General features: G+C 38.5%; 2 protein-coding genes across 2 annotated transcripts; both read right to left on the bottom strand.

Moving 5' to 3' along the window:
* Positions 1-1,131: 1,131 nt before the first annotated feature.
* LOC138873523 (uncharacterized) lies at positions 1,132-1,728 on the bottom strand. Its single transcript, XM_070151993.1, has one exon. It carries the CDS (start codon positions 1,726-1,728, stop codon positions 1,132-1,134), a length of 597 nt encoding a protein of 198 aa, XP_070008094.1.
* A 10,703-nt stretch (positions 1,729-12,431) lies between these two features.
* Positions 12,432-13,835, bottom strand: LOC138873524 (KNR4/SMI1 homolog). Its single transcript, XM_070151994.1, has 4 exons — positions 13,820-13,835; positions 13,406-13,665; positions 13,266-13,326; positions 12,432-13,111 (listed from the first exon to the last, which is right to left on the bottom strand). The coding sequence occupies exons 1-4, from the start codon at positions 13,833-13,835 to the stop codon at positions 12,432-12,434; spliced, it is 1,017 nt and encodes a 338-aa protein (XP_070008095.1).
* Positions 13,836-20,923: the final 7,088 nt, after the last annotated feature.

The following is a 20,923-nucleotide window of genomic DNA, read 5'->3' on the forward strand; positions in this document are numbered from 1 at the left end:
ATACCATTTTCATCACAAAATTCAGCAAACTTAGCATTCTCAAATTCAGTTTCGTGATCAGACCTAATTGATGCAAGTTGATTTCCTAATTATTTCTGATTTTTTCGAACAAAAGCAGTAAATATGTCAAATATTTCATCTTTAGATGTTAGAAACAATACCCAGGTAAATCTGGAATAGTCATCAACAACTACCATTACATACTTCTTTCCACCTCTGCTCATGGTTCTCATTGGACCACATAGATCCATATGGACCAGTTCCAACGACTTGGTTGTGCATACCATTTTCTTGCTTTTGAAGGATGGTCTTACCTGCTTCCCCCTTGCACAAGCCTCACAAACTTTATCTTCCTTGAACTTGATGTTAGGTAACTCTATTACCAAGTCCTTAGAAACCAATTTGTTTAGCTGATTCAGACTAGCATGGCCAAGTCTTTTGTGCCACAAGAAAGGATCATTGTCGAGCACACTTAGGCAGGTTAGTTCATTTTCTGAGAGAGTGGACAAATCTACAATGTAAATATTGTTAACTCTTTTTCCCTGCAAAACAATCTTGTCAGTGGTAAGATTAATCACAAAGCATTTAGTAGAGGTGAATGCTACAAGGTTATCTCTGTCACACAGTTGTGACACACTGATAAGGCTGTATTTCAAGCCATCTATCAAGTAGACATTCTAAATGGAGTGAGAGTTTGTCTTACCTACCTTTCCAACCCCAATGATCTCACCTTTATTCCCATTTCCAAAGGAGACATTGTCTCCCTTTAAGTCCTTAAGTGAAAGGAACTGGTTCTTGCTTCCAGTCATATGTTTTGAGCAGCCACTATCCATGTACCATATTTGGCTGCTTCCTTTCACTTGGACCTGCAACAAGAAATCAGGGGTTAGTCTTAGGAACCCAAACTAGTTTGGGTCCCTTTCTATGGGCAAAGGGATAAATCAAATTACTTATAGCCCACCCAGGCATCCTATTTTTTTCTTGAACAAATGTTTTGTTCTTTTTACTGGCCTTTTCTTTTGCATTACATTCATTTTTGTAATGTCCAGTCTTGCCACAATGTGTGCAAATTTTGTTTTTAGAAAGAGTGAGGTACTTGCTTTTAGGATCACACTTAGGTGCTTGAGTTACCTAACCAAGTCCTCTTTTGTTGCTACTGTTATGTTCGTGTAGCCAGGAGAGTGCATCAGAAGCCTTGTTCCATTTGCAAGTTCTGTCTAGTTTATGTTTTACCTTCCCTAGATCTTCTTTTAGTACTCTTATCTGCTCATCTTTCCTGTATAGCTCATCCTTCATTTTTCCTAAGTTTTCTTCTAGGGTGAGATGCCTGTGATCACCTTTCTTCTTTCCTGTTCCTAGTTTCAGTTTTAAGTTCTCAGACCTAAGTTCTAGGACACTAGTATCAAGTTCAAAAACCTGGTTCTTCAACTCAGTATTTTCACTTTCACTCTCATTAGCCCTAGACTCTAGATTTTTGCACTTGGCTTTTAGGATCATACATTTCCTAGACATCTCTTCCTTTTCATTTTTAATTATCTCAAACTCATCAATGAAATCCGACAATAGCTCAGACAACCTTTCTTTAGACAGAAATTTAATCTTGTCTTTGAGATGAAGAATACTTACCTCTTGTTCATCGTCTGATTCTCCTATGGCCATAAGAGCTTGTTCATCTCCAGCTTCATCTTCTAATTCCTCATCTAATGTTTCTCCCCAGGCAGCGACCATAGCCTTTGTTGATCCTTTATTCCTTTTTGGTTGAACCTGTTCCTTCTTCCTGCTCCTTCGTTCAGCCCTTTCTTTCTTCCACTCAATTTCCCATTGAGGGCAGTTCTTGATCATGTGATCAGTCTTACCACACTTGTAGCAACCCTCATTGGTCTATTTCTCAGGAGCCCTTGGTTTGTCGAAGGTTGTACCTCTTGAAGAACCATTTCCTCTCATCAAGTAATTTTTGAAATTTCTAGTGATCATAGTCGTTTCATCATCCTCCAGATCTGAACCTTCAGCAATTCTGAGAGGCAGACTTCTTTCCTTCTTGGGTGCATCCATTTTCATGGTCTGCCTTCTCAGTTCATAGGCAGTAAGGTTTCCTATTAGTTCATCCAGCTTGAGGGTAGCAATGTTCTTTGATTCCTAAATAGTAGTGATTTTGATTTCCCAAGAGATTGGCAAAACCCTGGTCAAAATTCTCTCAACTTTGTCTTCTTCGAGAATAATCCTTCCAAAAGATTTAAGTTCATTTGTCAGTGTGGTGAACCTTGTATACATCTCTTGGATGGTTTCTCTTTCCTTCATGGTGAAGTTCTAATACTGGGAGTACAACAGTGTTTCTCTGGACCTCTTCACTTGAGGTGTTCCTTTATGAGCCACTTGCAGAGTGTCCCAGATTTCCTTAGCAGTAGTACAACTTTGAATTCTACTGTACTCATCTAGACCTAGTCCACACACAAGCCATTTCTTGGCTTTGACATTTTTCTCCCACTTCTTCAGGTCTTCAGTAGTGTAGTCAGCCCTTGTCTTAGGCACATCCACTCCTTCAGCATTCTTCTTTGTAGTTGCTAAAGGACCATCAGTGACTATGTCCCAGAGCTCATAGTTTTCTCCTATGATGTGATCCCTCATCCTGTTCTTCCACAAAATATAGTACTGACCATTATAAAGTGAAGGCCTAGCAGTGGATTGCCCTTCCCAGTACCCAGGTGGTGCACTCATGTTGATCTTTTCCTAAGGTGTTAGCCTCTTCAAGGATAACCTGCTCTTATACCAATTGATGTTTTAAGCGTCAATACCATACAAGAGGGAGGGGGTGATTTGTGTGGTACCCAATTTTCGATCTAGAAGAACCAGGTTCTTCTAGGTGTTCTAACTACTACTGTTTGCAGAATTAAAAGTATATAAAATAAATAATACAGAGATTTTTACGTGGAAACACCCGGCTCAAAAGATGAAAAAAACACGACCTACTACTCAGTAGGATTTTCCCCAACACTTCACTAAATCACTAAGCCAAAATAGCATTTACAAAACTCTTTGTAAACCTAAGGATTACCTCTAATCCCGTTGTAGCAACCAGCCTCTAACTGTTGCGACAACTTCAAGTTAGCCTATAACTTGAACTCTCAAAGTACCTAATACAATTGTTTCTATGAAAGATGGAAAGGTACAACTTTGAACCACCTACTACAATTGAACTAGAATAAGAAAAAATACAATGGAGCTGGTTCTTCTATCTTATTCAAGTAGCTTCAGAAGTGCACACTCAAATCTCACATAAATTGCTTGCAAAATCGCCTTGCTCTTTTGCTTTCAATTTAGTTTAACTTCTGCGTTTGCGCAATACCTGTAAAAGAGATCAATCACTGTCATTTAATAGGTTAGTAATCAGAGTTTGATTGGGATTCAATTTCTGATCTTCTATCATAGTTGAGTCTTTGATGTTATCAAACTCTAACACTCTCTTTATCCGGATTATGTTCTCTTCATATAAGGAGACTTTCTCCCCTTATCCAATATGCAACCTTTTCGATCAGATCAGGAGATATTGCTGCTTGATCAATAGGACTTATCTCCTTCACGTGCATCTTACATGTATAGGTTGATCATGACTGTGCTTTACATGATGGACCTGGTCCATAACTGAGTTCATTTGTCATTCTTCAAAACTTCACCTATTCTTGGGCCAACACACGGGAAGCTTCCTTTTGCTCTGTTGGGATATCGTACCACGGTTCGCACATCAACCGGGGCAACTCCCTACATGCTGGTTTATGGTACCGAGGTTGTCATCCCAGCCGAGGTAGAGATTTCTTCTTTAAGAATCATACAGGAAGCTGAACTCAGCGATGCAGAGTGGATAATGAGTTGCTATGAACAGTTGGACCTCATAGATAGAAAAAGGATGAACACAGTATGTCACGGTCAGCTTTACCAGAACAGAATGTCTAGAGATTTTAACAAAAGGGTCAAACCAAGGCAATTTGCACTAGGACAGTTAGTGTTGAAGAAGATCTTCCCACACAAAGATGAAGCCAAAGGGAAATTCTCTCCCAACTAGCAAGGTCCTTACATGGTTCACAGGGTGTTAACAAAAGGAGCACTCATACTCGCGGAGATGGATGGAGAAATCTGGCCAAAACCAATCAATTCAGATGCAGTCAAGCGATACTATGCCTAGATTATTTATATTTCCTCATTTGATATAATTGAACTAAGCTTGACCTGATTCCCGTTTAAGAGGGGATACATAGGTAGTCATATGGGTTCGGTCATATCATAATAAAATTTCCATTTCCCCCAAGATCAAAAACTGGTGCAGAATTTTGAGGAGGACCCTCTAAATTCCAGAGCAAGTCCAGCCAACCCCAACGTATGTCAGACGGTCGAAAATCGGTTAAGAAACTGGGGCAGAATTTTGAGAAGGATTCTCAAAATTCCAAGAAGGATCAATGAGGATCGTTACCCGCAACAGCCAAATGGTCATTTACCAAACTGGGGCATAATTTTGAGGAGGACCCTCAAAATTCTAACATGAGGAAGCGGCAATGTCTCTGAAATATGTTACAGTCACTAGTTCATCTAAAATACTTGATATTTCACTATGTTTTCTAAAATAACTCTATTTTTATCAATAATTGCATATTTTTCGAAAACTCTATTTCTGTAAGAGCCAGGTGTTACCCAGAGAAACTCGAAAAGGCCTTCAGAACGGATAAAGCAAGGCCAACAGACAGAAGCACGAACCAACCTCCCCCTAAAAAAACTCACAATTTTTCTTTGAATGCATGCACATTTGACGTAGCGATAGCATTCACAATCATGTATACACAAAGCAAAATCACTATCAAACAGGTCATCAGACACCAAATTCGCAAATATGTATGCTACTCGCTCTTTGCATGGGACTAAGCCTTGTCCTGCATACTTGCATGAGGCTAATCCTTGCCTCCATATCTGCATGAGGCTAATCCCTGCCTCCATATCTTGCATGAGGCTAATCATTGCCTCCGTATCTATATGAGGCTAATCCTTGCCTCCGTATCTGCATGAGGCTAATCCTTGCCTCCGTATCTGCATGAGGCTAATCCTTGCCTTAATCCCTGCCTCCATAACTGCATGAGGCTAATCCCTGCCTCTATACTTGCATGAGGCTAATCCTTGCCTCCATACCTGCACGAAGCTAATCCCTGCCTCCATACCTGCACGAGGTTAATCCTTGCCTCTATATTTGCATGAGGTTAATCCCTGCCTCCATACCTGCATGAGGCTAATACCTGCATGCATACTTGCACGAAGCTAATCTCTACCTCCATATCTACATGAGGCTAATCCTTGCCTCCATATCTGCATGAGGATAATCCCTACCTCCATATCTGCATGAGGATAATCCTTGCATCCCTGTTTGCATGAGGCTAATCCCTGCCTCCATACCTGGATGAGCCTAATCCCTGCCTCTATGCTGGTATGAGGCTAATCCCTGCCTCCACATTTGCATGAAACTAAACATTGTCCATCCTTGCATAAGTATCGCTTTATTGTAGTGCTATCTATTTGCTTTTCAATCGGGCTAAGCTCTACCTTTCATTTCACAAGACTAAGCCTTGTCTTGTCGACATCATATTACTGCATCTCATGGGCTGAAATATTGCCAATCTATCTAAAGGCGTCATAGTCTAAAAGGCATCATCCTCATAGCCGGAAGACACCATGCCATGGCCTGAGGATCTCTCAAATTTGCATTTCATTATTCAAAATCGTCATGGTTCGGAGGCACCATCTACATGGCCCAAGAACACCATTTCATGGCCTGCAAATCCCTCATTAAACAATTCATGGCCCAAGACATCATGGTCCGAGGACGTCATCCTTAACCGTCCAAAGACAACTTTCATGGTCCAAGGGAATCTGCATCATGATTAAATTTCCGCACAAATACATGTTGGTAGCATCTCTTCATCTGCGCGTGACCAGCAAACAACTGCTATCCTAGCGGGAGTGACCTCGTTCCAGTTCTTTCAAACTATCTCAAACTTAACCTCTCACCATAACCGCTCTGGCATCTCGTGTTCGTTCTTGTAGTGACTTCATCAGCATATTCCGCCAATGAACCCAGAACTACATGTGGCCTGATTCCTATAAAACTAGGGATGTATAGGCAGCTCAAATAACAGAGTACGGCCTCTATCCTTCAAAACATCTCATCCGATCAAAATTGGCCATAATTTCTTTACCCGAAAACTCTTTCATCCTTCCCGGGTAAAGATGGGCAGTTGTTGATACCCAATTTTTTCTCATATATTTTTTTAAACATGTATATATGCTTTCAAAATAGTACATATGCAGTTATAAGCATGCATAAGTATTTTTATAATTTTTCTACTGTTTTAAAAGCTCTAAATCAATTTATTTCTCCTCTTTTCATTACATAAATATCCAATAATTATCCTTCAAATTCCTTTTGTGATGATTTAGCCATTCAAATTCATTATTTATGACAACATAGTGTTGAAATATTTTTGTGTCCATTTTTTATAATTATATTTATATTTTTTAAGCTAAATTGCACATCTTTGTAATAATAGCCCTTACTAAAGTATAATTATATTATTTATGCATAAAATGGTATTTTATATTTATAAATGTTAAATAATTATTTTAAATTATTTTAGTACCCAACGATATTTTTGGTACTCATTTATTATTTTTTTTATAAATTATTTAGTTATTAAAAGTGGCTATTTAAAATCTGGCCTTATTTTATTTCAATTTTGGCCTTAATTTTGACCCAATACCCAGCCCAATCCCAACCTAAACCTACCCCAGGCCCAATACCCATCCGCCTGACCCAATACCCATCCGGATTCATCCTTTCCTAAATTAAACAAAACGACCGCCCCCAAACCCTCTCATTTCTCACCACACAGCCGCCCATAAATCCCATTCATGTCTCAAATGCTCTCAAACCTAACCCTAATCAGACCTCGTCGTCACGCATCTATTGCTATCTATGGTGGTTTTTCACCATCCCCCAGGCCTCTAGTGGCCTCTCTTGTACTGGTATCACCATTTCCAGGGTCCTTAAGGGACCAGGGCTAGTTTGCTTGCATCTATGGTCCTTACTCGCCTGTTTCAGGCTGTTCCAGTGTGATTCCAAGTAAGAGCTTTCTATATTGCCTTAGATATATGGGTTTCTGAGCTTGCTTCTTCACCGCTATGTTGTTCTTCTCGAAACCCTAATTTCTTCTAAACTTCTTAAATCTGTACAAATATGAGATGTTTGGACCTATTTCATATGATTTTTACAAGTAACCTTCTGATTTTTACAAGGATCTTCTAATTTTCAAATGGTTTTCCATTTTCCTAAACTAGGGTTTCCGAAAATTTCTTTTCCAAAAATGTTTGATAGTTTTGAGTGTTTGATCTTCTGCTTCTTATGTGTCTTGACTGATTTTGTAAAGTTTGCTTTAACCTTAACTCGTTTATACTAAAAGCCCTAATTTTTTTTCGACATTCTTTGTTTGGTCTCTGAGTACTTGTGTACTGACTTTGTTCTTGCCTTGGTTCTTGTGATCTTTCTTTAGCCATTTAGATGTCTCGTGGTTTTCTTATCCTAATATGCCTCTGCTGAGTTTCTTAGTTCAACTTTCCTACTGATTCTATATGTTTATGTTTATTCTGACTATTCATGTTAAGACTATATTTTTCTCCTTAAATAAGTGTCGTTTTCTTGATTTACCTATTTGTTTTGTTAAAGTTATGTGTCAAATTCTGACTATTCATTTCTTGCCTTATTTAGTCTACAAGACTTGCTGACTCTTTACATGATTTTCTCTTTGATTGAACCCTTGACTTTTCTAAAGTTCTTATTTCCTGGTTTGATTTAGACTCTTTTCCTTAACAAAACTTTTGATTCTTATTTTTCTACTCTGTTTGATTGAACTCCTTGCCTTAATTAGTTTTTCCCTTCCTTATTTGTTATTTGTTGATTCTTATTGATTGTTTCCTTAATTGAAACTTCTATTCATTTACCCATAATTACCTACTCTATACCCAAACCTTACTTGATTCTTTTCCTTAAATGTCTATCATGCTTTTACCGTTGATTTGATTACCCCTTGATTAAGGGGAAGACCTACTGATTTTACGTATGTGACCGATTCTGTGAATTTCCCTAATTGCTACATAATTTATCCCTTGCCTTATTTTGTTTAACTCTTGATTACTATATAAACTCCCTCTTATTTTAACTTCAGACACGAACAATAGTTCAGAAACTATCACTTTATACTCTAAAAGGCTCTCTCTCTCTCTGCTCTCTTTGCTACATGTGATCTCTGTTGTTCTAGCCGACTGCAAGACAAGGCTGGAAAATGCATAATACCTTTCTCACATCTTGTGTTTTTCATTCTTTAACTAGGTTTGCTTCTGGTTAATTTTAAGAATCAAAACCTCTATGTTTATTTGCTGCTTTAGCCCATATGGTTTGAGTCCATTCTTGCCTCTATTTACTGCTTACTCATGCATGCCCAATACTGCCTATTCAAACCTTTGATTAGCATGTTTCCACTTTACTTGCTTGTTTTCCATCTTGTTTAGCATGTTTACATATGTAACTAGCATGTTTGCCTGACTATTGTTTATCTAAACTCTGCTTCTATGTAACTAGCATGCCTACACTTGTTAACGCTTCCCTAGCATGTCCATTTAAATCCTTGTTTGTTCTGCCTTATTCATACTAAGTTACTCTCTCCAGAGTGGCTTCAACATGTTTCTGTTGTGATCCTTTGCTGCATGACCTAGTTTTATCTAATCTACTAGTTCTATAGAACCCCCTTCAAACTCTATGTATCCTATTGTTTTTATGCTCCATTAAGGTGCACTCTCTATGTTCCCAATCCCACTTCCCTTGTGTGAAAGTTGTTTGCCAAAGTGCTTCCTAAAGTTTGTTTGTTCTATGACTTATGTTCTGACTGCAAATTGCTTCTTTACACTTTCCTCAAACTGTTTTATCACTAATGATTTTCATAAATTCTTTTCAATCCTAAGACCTTTCTTTTAAACTCTTTCAAACCATTATGCACTTTCACTTACTCCTAGAATACTAGGTCCTGCCCCTCTGGATGTGTAATGCTTAGAGACCCTTGAGATCTCTTTGAACTCTGGCATATCAGGGCTGGAGCTTCCACACTGCACAATAATCAGTTGTTATTTGAGAAAGGTCTAGGTGTGAGCGCTGCTCGGGATCCTTAAGGTCTTTAGGGAACTCTGACACACCTAGACATGAAATTGGCTATGGAACTTTGGTATTTCAGGTTACTGGAGGCTCGGAAATCATTTGGGCCTACTTCAGGCTCCCTATAGATTAATTTCTGTTCTATCTATGTAATTTTTATTCAATTCATTGGTCTGTAATAATTATTTGTAAACAAACAGTGGGGTGATTAGTGGAAAAGGGAGGGTAGTTATATATTGTGGGTAAAATTGGGTAGATACCATGCCTATAGGGCCCTTGTTGATCCAAATGTGTTTGTTAGATAACATGCCTATAGGACCTTCTTTGGTTTAAATGAGTTTTGTTTGCTTTACTTCTACAATTAGAAGTCATGCCTATAGGATCTAAATCTGCTTTAATAATAGAAACCATGCCTATAGGATCTAAATCGCTTTTAATAATTAGATACCATGCCTATAAGAGTTAAAATCAGCTTTAATAGAAATCACGCCTATCGGGGTTTCACTTTGGTCAAATGAATTCTGCTTGTTTCACATTATGTTTGATTAGAAATCATGCCTATAGGACTTAAAACCAGTTTGGTTAAACAATCGGTTTAATTCGTGTCTGTTTATTCTGAATTGGTTTAATCAACTAATATGTCCACTTCTTTAATAAGTTTCAACGTCTCCTTAAATAATATTGCTAGAAAGCATGCCTATAGGATCCAAACTGCCGTCTAAAATTGTTTGTTGTTTAGTTACATTCTTAATCAATAATAGATATCATGCTCATAGGAAATCACTGTTACACATCTAGGCAAGCATGTAGGACGATTAAAATTCTGCAAACTATAAAACTGCACATTGTTATTTACTGTTCATATTCAACAGGTTTAAAGAATCAGTAGACAAGTAGGATTCAGTTCTTTGACACTTCGGTCCTAATTACATACTGTATAATCTCTGCTTACCTAGATATCATGTTCTAAGGTTTTCTCTTAAATATTTGAAATTGTTGTTTGAAGACGTGCACTTACTTGTTATGTTTGTGAAGGTAAATGTGATCCTTTAATTGTTTCCTCTTTAAGTGCAGTCCTAATTATTTTGATTGACGCTTAGACTTTTCTCCTTTAAATATCCTAGAATGGTCTAGAACCACCTAAATTAGAGGTCCTAAATACCTCCTGGTCCACAAGGAAGGGACGGGTAGTGCACGCATAGGATATCTTTCAAGGTTGCTAGAACGCTTAAGGCTATGACCAGGGGAGGGGATTGGGTAGTAAGGAATATGATGACCACGCGCTAATGTCACGTGTAGCCCCTCATTGATAAGTGTTTACCGGGCATTATGTGGGTATGATCCTATAGGCTAACCAACCTAGGACCCCTCTTTCCCAACTCCCGGTGTTTAAATAAATTTACTTTTATTTACAAATGTGTAAATTGTTCAAACCCTTTTTCCTTACTTTCATTACTTGAATCATACATGTCAAAAACATTCCTTTACTTGCAAGTACATGTTAAAATTGTTTATGTGTTAAAATGACTAATCCACATAGTTTAAGTTCGGCCAGGACCCACCGTTGTGGACTGCGAGGAGTACCTAACACCTTCCCCTCAAAGTTATTTTGAGCTCTTATCCTAAATCTCTGGTAATGCAAACTAGTCCATGAGTTAATCGCTCAAAGTGTCGTAACGCACCATAATCCGTTAGGTGGCGACTCTTCAAATACCCAATTCCCAAAAGGAAAACGAGTTATTTCCCCCATGAATGTCGAAACCAAGACTTCCCCGTCAAAAAGGGTAAAAAGGGAGCGCGACAGGTATGACATCGTATTTCTACACGAAGGCCTTAGGTTTTAAAGCATGCATTACACTCTTTTTCCCTTAGATCGGATTTTGTCCCAAATGCGTTTTACGGGCAAGGTTTTTAACGAGACAACAATTATGTGCTACCTAAGGAGAACTCAATAGTATCCAAGGTTTCTTAATCAACCTCGAATATTTGGGGGCATCACCCTCGGAGATTATATTTTCAAGTAAAATACTTCACGTCTAAGAGGGCCTCAATAGGAAAACTTTGTAATGGACCAAACGGTCAGATGAACCGTGTCCATATAGAATAGTCAAGCCCCAACGACAAAGCATGTACGTGTGTATCAATTATTTGAAGAATAATTGTGTTAATATCAAAAATACTTTGTGTCTCAAAGAAGTCTACTATTACACGAACTCCACACTTATAATCCTACGGGAAATGGCTCAAGAGCCAAAGCATAAAAGTATCCCCAAATACTCGGGGACTGCCATCGATAGTAAATACATTTGAGCTATTGAAAACTCGGACTTATAAGAACCCAAAGGAGGACACCCCCTCGAAATAAAGTCCAAGGACAATATACTCGGGGACTAACTTTTCGAACAAGTTCGGAAAGTTATCGGGAAACAAGTCCAAGCGACATGCCCGAAGGCTACAACCATACCAAAAACTATGGTCATATAAAGGCTACGACCAAAATAACACGGCTCGGAGACATCAAACTTCCGCTATAAATTTAAGGCCTTCAAACACTTTGTAAAACCGGTTGAATCAGGCTACCCTCGACAAAAGCAAAATATAAAGGGCTTCGATAAATTCTGCCCCCGAAAAATCTGAGGGCCTCGATAAATTTGGCCCTCGATTAATCCAAGGGCTTCGATAACGTTGGACTTCGAAAATACCTCAAGAGGCATTCAATTATGTTTATTCACCAAATTACCAATAACGTTCCGATACGTCGAACCTCCGAAAAACCCAAACGGGTATAAAAAACACATACTAAGGCATACAAAATTTTTACTAAGTGTTTTAGTCGAAAACAAGAGAAAAGTATAGCCACTTTAAATGCCGAATCGGCCCATCATAAAGATCCCAAGGGCCAACTTAAAGAGCCTAAGGGCCAAACAATTTGGAGTTCAAGACCTCGCTCTCAGTCAACTCGGACTCAAGAGTCCCATTATTCCGAGCTCTTATCGAATTGATTTATTATATTCTGAATCTGAATCAAGATTCAGACTGATTATCTGAATTATCGAAGTCTTCCTCAAAGGAGAACAAAATAAAATTCAACACAAGTTAAGGATAAATCTAAAAGATACTTTATATTCAAGAAGGGTATTTTACAAAGCATGTTTGCAACGTCCCCGAAGGTCCCTTGCACAAAAAAGAAAATGAAAACCTAATCTATTTTCGAGGCTACATCCCCAGAAGCGTCACATTCAGAAACTGCACCTTCAGTAGCTCTATCTTGGGGAGCCTTCTCTCCCTCGGGAACATCTTCTTCACTTTCCCCGTCCTCAGAGCCACTCACTATGTCCTCATCATCGGAGGAGACAAGAAACCTGGCAACAGTTTCCCGCACCTTTGCCTCGGCTATCTCCTCAGCAAGATCAAATCCCCGGGCATGAATTTCTTCAAGAGTCTTCCTCCAGGCTTGGTGCTTAGCCAAATCATTGCTCCGCTTTCCCCGATCGGAGGCCTCCTTCAACTCAACTTGAACGGCTGCAGCATCCCAAAAGTACATGGCATTGGATTTATCAGGCGCAACCCTGATCGTCTTAGCTTCGGCCTTAGCTTGTACAGCTTCAGCCTTGGACTGTATGGTTTCGGCCCGGGTTCTGGCGAGCTCGGCCTCCAACTCCTCGATCTTCTTGGCCTGAGTCAGACCTTTCTCTTCAATGCCCTGGAGTTGGGCTTCAGTCGAGGCAAGTTGGGACATAACAGCCTCTTTATCGACAGCTAGTTGATCCATGTTATTCTTCCACTGATGACAATCAGCTTTAACTTGATCAACCTCGCTCCAGAGTTGCCCAATCGTATATATCTTTTGCTGCAGCTGGGATATCAAAGTGTTATCCTCTGAAATAGGACCAAGAAGGTCATATTCTGTTAAAAGCACAGGTACCTGCTCATCAAGTTCAGACTCGCTTTTTTGAGCTTTGGCCAACGCGGTCTGGAGATCCTTAAGCTCCTCTTCCTTTTGGCTATAGAGGATCCATATGGCTCTCTTCACCCGAAACTTTCTTGAGTTCGGCCTCACACTGGCTTATCTCATCTCTAAACTTTGTGATGGCCTATACATGAAATGGAGATATGTCAGTCAATAGAAAAGAAAGAAAAGTGAAAATTACAATAATGAAAGTAAGTACTTACCTGGGAGAGGAGATGTTGAGCCTCGTCAAAGATGGTGGATGTGTCGTTGAGGTCGTTGGCATCCTCAACCCCAACGTAGCAACCTTGAAAGGGATCTTGCTTGAGGATCTTGCTCGGATCGAGCATTCGCAGAGCGTTGGCCTCCTCGATTTCCCCCTCAGAATAAGTTGGCAAAGAAAGGGAGTGACCTGTTGACGTGGCCCCGAGCTCTTCACTCGGGGCGTTCTCATTAGCTTCAAGGGTCTCAGCATTTGCCCCCTCTAGTATAGTTGTTAAAAATGGAGGGACAATATCAACCTCCGGGGACACGGGGCCTCACCCACATCTTCCTTCGGGTTTCCCTCACCACGGGATGAAGTCTCCAACTCGGAAGGTATGACGACCTCGGTTGGTTTCATAGTTCAATGCACCAACGCCGACTCTTCGCCATTATTTTCCTCATCATCTAGGGAATCATGGGCCGAATCTGCGCCTGCGTGAGAAAATCTCTTTTGCAGCCTTCAAGCAGGGGTTTTCTTATCTTGAGGATCTTCGGGCTTCGAAACCCTCTTCCATTTATTGTCCTTCTCCGATTTCGGAATCGAAGGCTTGGTCTTCTCCCCGGACGGAGCTGACCTCATCTCAGAAGCATCCCCAAGGCCTGCAGAAATAAACATGAGTAAATTGACACCACCAGTATATGAAAGTATTTGAAACTCGGGAAAGCACTTACCATGGTTTTTGGCCTCCCACTGGACCTTCGCTAATTCACGCCACTTGTACTTATCGTAGGAAAATGTGGCAACTAACTTTCGGACCCAATCGTGGTCCGACACTCCGAGAGGAAACCAAGCAGTGGTTGCCAAAAGAAGTGTAAAGTTATTATAAGATGAAAAAGTAGAACATGAATAGATACCGGGGAGCTCCACTTACTTTTAAAGTTCCACCTCTCCAGGAACGACATTTTGTTCTCGGGAATAACGTGCGAAGTTCTTACTCTGACAAACCGGCTCATCCAACCTTGATCTTTGGTCTCGTTAGTACTGGAGAAGATGGCTTTTGTTGTTCGATGCTGCAACTTGATGAGCCCTCAAAATAGTTGGGGTCGATACAATCAAATCAGATGGCTGAGGGTGAATTTTAACCCTTCGGCCTTTTCAGAAAAGAAGCGCAACATAATCATGATATGCCAAAAGGAGGGGCGAATTTGACTAAGAGTGACTTCGTATGTTTTGCAGAAGTCGATCACCACCGGATCGAGGGGACCCAAAGTGAAGGGATAAGTGTAAACACTTAAAAAATCCTCCGCATGGGAAGTAATGCTTTCCTCGGGGTTTAGGATCTGGATCACTACCTCGTCTCCCCAGCCATAATCCTTCCTCACATCCTCGATAATCGTCTCCAATATCAGGCTAATATATCGAGATGCATGCTCACGTCGACCTGGGACGTCGGGGGGACTCTCAATACTAAAGTCCTTCTTGATTACCCAAGGACCGGGGGTGATTTCCTCAAGAGTTGGCGGCACCACCGGTTTGGACGGCTGGGAAGTAGAAGAAGACGACGCTTTATCCTTTTTAGGACCGTTTTGGAAGTTTTAGCCATGACTGTAAGCTAAAGAATACGGGTTGCACAGGGGTGTGGTGTTTCTTATAAAAGCTTGGAGTTTTTTGGTGCTTTAAGAGGCGGTGGAAAAAGGGCGATTAGAGAAAGAGATGAAGACAGGAAAAATGTAAGGAAAATGTAAAGTTCTTTACTAAGAGCAATCACCTCATATTTATAGAGGGGTAACGATGGTTCGGCGACGCTAGTGGCCGACCAATACTAGCGTGCATTCAATGTTTTGGGGAAGTGGACCGACGGGACATTTCGGTCACTTCGAATGCATGCATCACAGAAATGACATCATCACTAAAGGCTTCGGGAAAACGAGGATCAAAAATGTATCTTATCATCTTACTCTAAGAAACGTGGGGACTATCTGTATACGGTTGAGATCAAATGCCTTCGATCTATACACTTGGGAGGTCGTCCGAAGTCCGAGTCCGAGTAAGGCCAGGTTCGAGCTCGAGGGACCAGACCCGAGTTCGAAGGTGAAGCACGATGCATACCGAGGTCGGGTGTATTCGACCCCGAAATAGTACCGTTATGGTACGAAGTAGGATCGTACAATTCCGTGCTAGATGGTTAGACAGTTGTACCAAGAATACTCCCTACTGGAAATGAAAATATTCCTTATTTAGGGTTCCCCCATTATATAAGGAGGAACCCGATCATTTGTAAGGCCATTTTTTACTGAGCAAAGAATATACTCTCTACTTTTTGCATGATGTCCATCAGAATTGTTTCTTAGCTTAATTGTTCTTACTTTGATTTTTTCACTTAATTGTTCTTACTTCCTTAAGCCACCTCGAGGTCACAGCTGTTAACTAACAATGGTTTGATTCTCTTCTATCTTTCAGTTCTATACTTCATATTTCTTGATTATTACTCCCTCTGTTCTAGTTTATGTGAACCTATTTCCTTTTTGGTCCGTTCCAAAAAGAATGACCCCTTTCTAAATTTGGTAACAATTTAGCTTAAACTTACAATTCTACCCTTAATGGGAAGCTTTTATAACCACACAAATACTTTGGGCCCCTTTTTCACTTGTTTAGGACCACAAATTCCAAAACTCTTCATTTTTTTCTTAAACTTCGTGCCCAGTCAAACATGTTCACATAAATTGGAAAGGAGGGATAATTGATATTGAACTAAATCACATATCTTTAAAATCACAAATCAAGTTTAATTGCTACTTGTATTTTCGAGGTAAACAGTAACTATTACTATTACTTAATATCTTTTAATTTGTTGCAATAAATTATTTGACTTATTTTGTGTGTTACTAATCTTACCTACTGTAATTCTTTGGATCGGTTGCATAATGTAAGTTGTGCCATATTAAGTAATCTGTGTAAGTGAGATTTTCATTAATTAAGGGCATTTCTTTTTCTTGAATTGCTAGGTAATAGCAAGTTCTACAAATACAGTTACATATAAAATTGAAGTGATAACATTTCTATTATAAAATTTCAAATAGAGTAACTATTATGGAGGTTGCATGACTATTGAATTAGTAAAAGTGATTTTCTCATAAGTATTTAAAATTTGAAACTCTCCAGTTGAAGCCTACAAGTAAGCAAGATTACTATGTTTAACTCTTCCTACTATTTCTGATCATGTGTAAAACTTTATATTCATTATATAGTTGAAAAAAAGTAGTGTGAATTCCGAGTTTAATATCACCTTAATATGAAGTATGGAGGAAAAAGAAAAACCTATTGGGGTCCCAGATAGCCTAAATTAACTTAAATTAATACTACTACTACTATTACTTTTTAACAGTTGTGGGTTAGAGAAAAGAGAGAGGATTGTTAGAAACCTTTGTATGGGTGATATTTGTTTGTGTATGTTAAACTAAAAGGAAAACAATAAGAAAGAAAGAAGAGTTCCTTTCTTTCATTCAAACACTACTTTTGATGGCTTCCAAAAGAATGCTCTATCTTTACGTACTTTCAATCAAAACAATCTTCGTATGTCTTTTAAGGCAACCAAAGATGGGGAAGATAAACTTTTTTGACTAGCATGCTAAGTTGCTCTTGAAAGAAGAGATAAATATTCTCACAGTTTTGGACCATTCACTATATCTAGCAATGTTTTTGTTTTCTGGATTAGAAGCAAAAGCTGCAGATCTATATATTCATATACGGTTACACCAATTACACATTAAATGCCAAAATCAACGAGTCGATGATAAGGATATAATAACTGCTGAAGTGCTGATCAGTAGAAATTGTATCTATAATGAGTAAAAGACTGGCAGATAAGTAGATTCAACAGAATCCAGAGCTTCCTGATTGGCTTCCATGTATATACGTGAAAAATACAAGTGTAAATAGAGTTAAAAATTTATTTCAAAACTGATTCGCTCAACTTAAAATCCATAATGTTTAGATTTTGATCTGTCACTAAATTGAGGAGTGAAATTTTGCTAATATACCTCAAACAATGAGGAGTAAGGATTGGAATTTATGAGAAGGGCCATTTGTCATATCAATTCATGCCATGTGAAATGATGCATCTTCTTGGGTCTCCGTAAGAAACATTCTTAGTTTTCTTTTTTTTTTTTTTTTTTCTTTTCTGTGATAAGAAATAGATATTCTCAAAGACAGTAAGATGGTATGCTACAAACACTGGTTTTTGGCTTTATTTCACCTATTGTTTTTTTTTTTTTAACAAATAGGAATAATATATATTAATAACTAGTTATTGCGTACATAGCCTTCATAGTTTGTGTCACTAAGGACACTTCGATTTCCTAAGCTTGCTAAGATATTACAAGCATCATAAGATAAAGTCTTAATACAAACATAGAGTTCCTTTTGGTCACTTTCTACTAGAGAGTTTACATAGCATGGTGGTAATACAAAAACTTGATTCCCTTTCTGCCTTGCCTTCTTTGCCAAATGATGTGCAATCATATTCCCTTGCCTGAAGGTATGCTGGAGGATCACCTTCTGTTGTTGCATGAATAACCTGCATTTATCAACAATGTTATTATATAATTTGATCCCTTGATATATTGAATGAGTCACATCTGTGGAGTCCGTCTCTATTTCCAGCAGGAACATTCTCCATTCTTGTGCTGTTTTTAGCCCCTCCATGAGTGCTTTCATTTCTGCATGTAGTGATCCAGTAGCCTGGGTAGTCTTAGCAAATCCAATTATCCAATTCCCATGTATTTCTGATTATTCCTCCAAGGCCAGTTCTTTCGTTGTGATTTTTAAAACTAGCATCGATATTTATTTTAAACCACCCTCTAAGTGGCTTGTTCCATTTAATCTGAATGGGGATTTTGGTACATGTGCTAGGACATTTACCAGTAAGAAGAATAAATTCAATTGCTTTTTGGATGATATGGTTAATATTAATAGGAAAGTCCGTGTTGTTTTGATTGTTATTATTTCTATTGATCCAAATATGCCAAATGGCAAAAGGGAAGAAGCAATTCCAGTTTAGAAGGTTATTTGTGAGGGTGAAATCCAAGCTTTTTACTTGAAGGAGCCAATGCTTAATGTTCTTGTTATTTGATTTATTCCACCCTAGTTTTTTTCCCAAAAGGATTTTACCGCCTCACAATGAAGGAAAATGTGACTTATAGTCTCTTCTTCTTGACAGTTACAAATAGGGCACAAAGGGTCAATATTCATGGCATGGTAGTCTATTATGGAGACATTGCCACAAGAAGAATTTAATTTTATTAGGGCAATTTAGGTTCCAAATCCAGGAGAAGTCGAGTTGATTGGATGAAGGAGGTTCTATTAAGGCATACCACGATTTTGATGTGAAAAAATATTTTGTATTTAGGGACCATATCGGGATGTCTTTGTTAGGCCCTTTCTTGCGAATTTTAGTGTTAGAGATATTAACCTTGATATTGTTAGGCAGGTCCAGCCTTATATTATCAAAGCACCGGGATTTTTTGTCACAAATATCTCTTATTTTTATCAAAAGGTCAGCTGTGGATAGAGGTCCCGTTACTTCTTTTCTAAGGTTTCCCATATTAGTTATCCAATTGGTTTCCCAAATATTTATGATGGAAAGGTAGTGAGGTGACCAAGTTATACTTTTAGAGCAAATATCCCAACCTTTTTGGATACGTTTCCAGATGAAGGAGTTCCTATTATTCTCTTTGTTTAAACTGTAGGAGGTTATGATTAGACGGACCCAAGGGGTTATAGAATTTGTTAGAAGTCTCCATGCAAGACTAGCTAATATGCGTAAGTTCTTAGATCTGGTACTGTGAATGCCTAAGCCTCCATTGTTTTAAGGTTAATACACAGTAGGCCAATTTATAAGGTATATTTTCCTTTTTTAATAGTGTTATCCCATATAAAATCCCTTTGGGTTTTGTCAATCTTGTTGAGGGTATTTTTAGGAAGAAGGGTGTACTGCATATAGTGATTGGGAATGGAGTTATGGCATGAGTTAGCTAGGGTAGTTCTGCCCGCTATGTTAATGAATTTTAATTTCCACGATGCTAGCTTAGATCTCATTTTGTCTCTAATAAATTGGAAATCTCTAGATCTTGGACAATTATTAAGAATTGGGAAACCTAGGTAAGTGCCAAAGTTATCACAATTCTTTATTTCTAGTGTACTAGAAGTAAATTTGATAAGGGAGGGGGTGCAATTCTTAGAAAAGAGAATTTTCGATTTAGTGTTGTTTATACATTGTCCAGAAAGACTACAAAAAAGGTATAGGCCATTTTTAATAGCATGACATGATTTATTGTTAACCTTTGCCATTAGAGTAAGATCGTCAGCAAAAAAAGATGTGAAAAACTCGGGTAGTTCTTCTATAAGGTTATTGGATTCCAATTCCTAGTGTCAACATGGTGATTGATATATCTAGTTAACATTTCTAGGCATAGAATGAAAATATAAAGTGAAATGGGATCTCCCTGCCTGATGCCACGACTAGGCTCAAAGAAAGTTGTGACAGATCCATTTACTAGAATAGCTATACTACTTGTTGAGATGCAATTTAGTAAAAGCTTACAGAATTTAGGGGGGAAATTGAAATATTCGAGAGTGTGGTGAACAAATGACCATTTCAAATGATCAAAGGCTTTTTCGAGGTCAACTTTTAGAATCATTTGGCCTTGTTTGCCTTTCATTTTTTTTTAGTTTGGAAACTATTTCTTGGATGATGATTGCATTATCAACAGCTCTTCTATTTTTCATAAAACTAGCTTGGTAAGGGCTTATTAAATGTTCCAAGAATTGTTTTAGTCTATTAGAAAGAATTTTTGTCACAATTTTGTAGATAGTATTACATAGACCAATTGGTCTGAAATTCCTAATGTTATTGGCGTTAGGAATTTTTGGTATATGGCATAGGTAGGTCTTGTTGATCTCTTTTGGGACTTCTTGTGTATTGAATATGTTGTGACAAAGCTTTGTTACCGAGTGCCCTATGATTTTCCAATATTTTTGGAAAAAAATGGATGTAGACCATCCGATCCAGGGGCCTTAAAAGGTTTGAAAGAGTATATAGCCTTTTTGATTCAATATCTAGTAGGGGTGCATCTAAGGATCTAAGGTCTAACTTTGGATAAGTACTACCTAGTAGGGTATTCCACTTAGTTGAGGAATGAGAGGTTGTGAAGGTATTAGTAAAGTAATTAAGGACATGAGACATAATTTGGTGATGATCATTAATCCAATTTCCATTATCATCTTTAAAGAAATTAATCTTATTTCTTCTTTTTCTATTTGTAGCAGTGATATAGAAAAACCTAGTGTTTGCTTCACCTTCGTTTAGCAATAGAATCCTAGACCTTAATTTCCAGTAGTCTTCCTCGATTTTTAGGAGATCATTATACTCCCTTTTTAAGCCTTGTTCTAATTGTTGAAGAAAAATACTAGTAGTGTAATTTTTCGAATTTTGGATCCCTTGAAGCCTAGCTAGTAGCTTCCTTTTTTTCCCACTATG

The sequence above is a fragment of the Nicotiana sylvestris genome, chromosome 7 (genome assembly GCF_000393655.2).
Source record: "Nicotiana sylvestris chromosome 7, ASM39365v2, whole genome shotgun sequence".
In the NCBI taxonomy this organism is placed as follows: domain Eukaryota; kingdom Viridiplantae; phylum Streptophyta; class Magnoliopsida; order Solanales; family Solanaceae; genus Nicotiana; species Nicotiana sylvestris.

Coding starts and splice junctions, on each gene's coding strand:
- LOC138873523 (XM_070151993.1), bottom strand. CDS start 1,728: ATGGTCGCTGCCTGGGGAGAAACATTAGATGAGGAATTAGAAGATGAA.
- LOC138873524 (XM_070151994.1), bottom strand. Junction 13,327..13,405: donor CTCAACATCTCCTCTCCCAG/GTAAGTACTTAC, acceptor TTTCATGTATAG/GCCATCACAAAGTTTAGAGA. Junction 13,112..13,265: donor CGAACTCAAGAAAGTTTCGG/GTGAAGAGAGCC, acceptor GTCCTATTTCAG/AGGATAACACTTTGATATCC.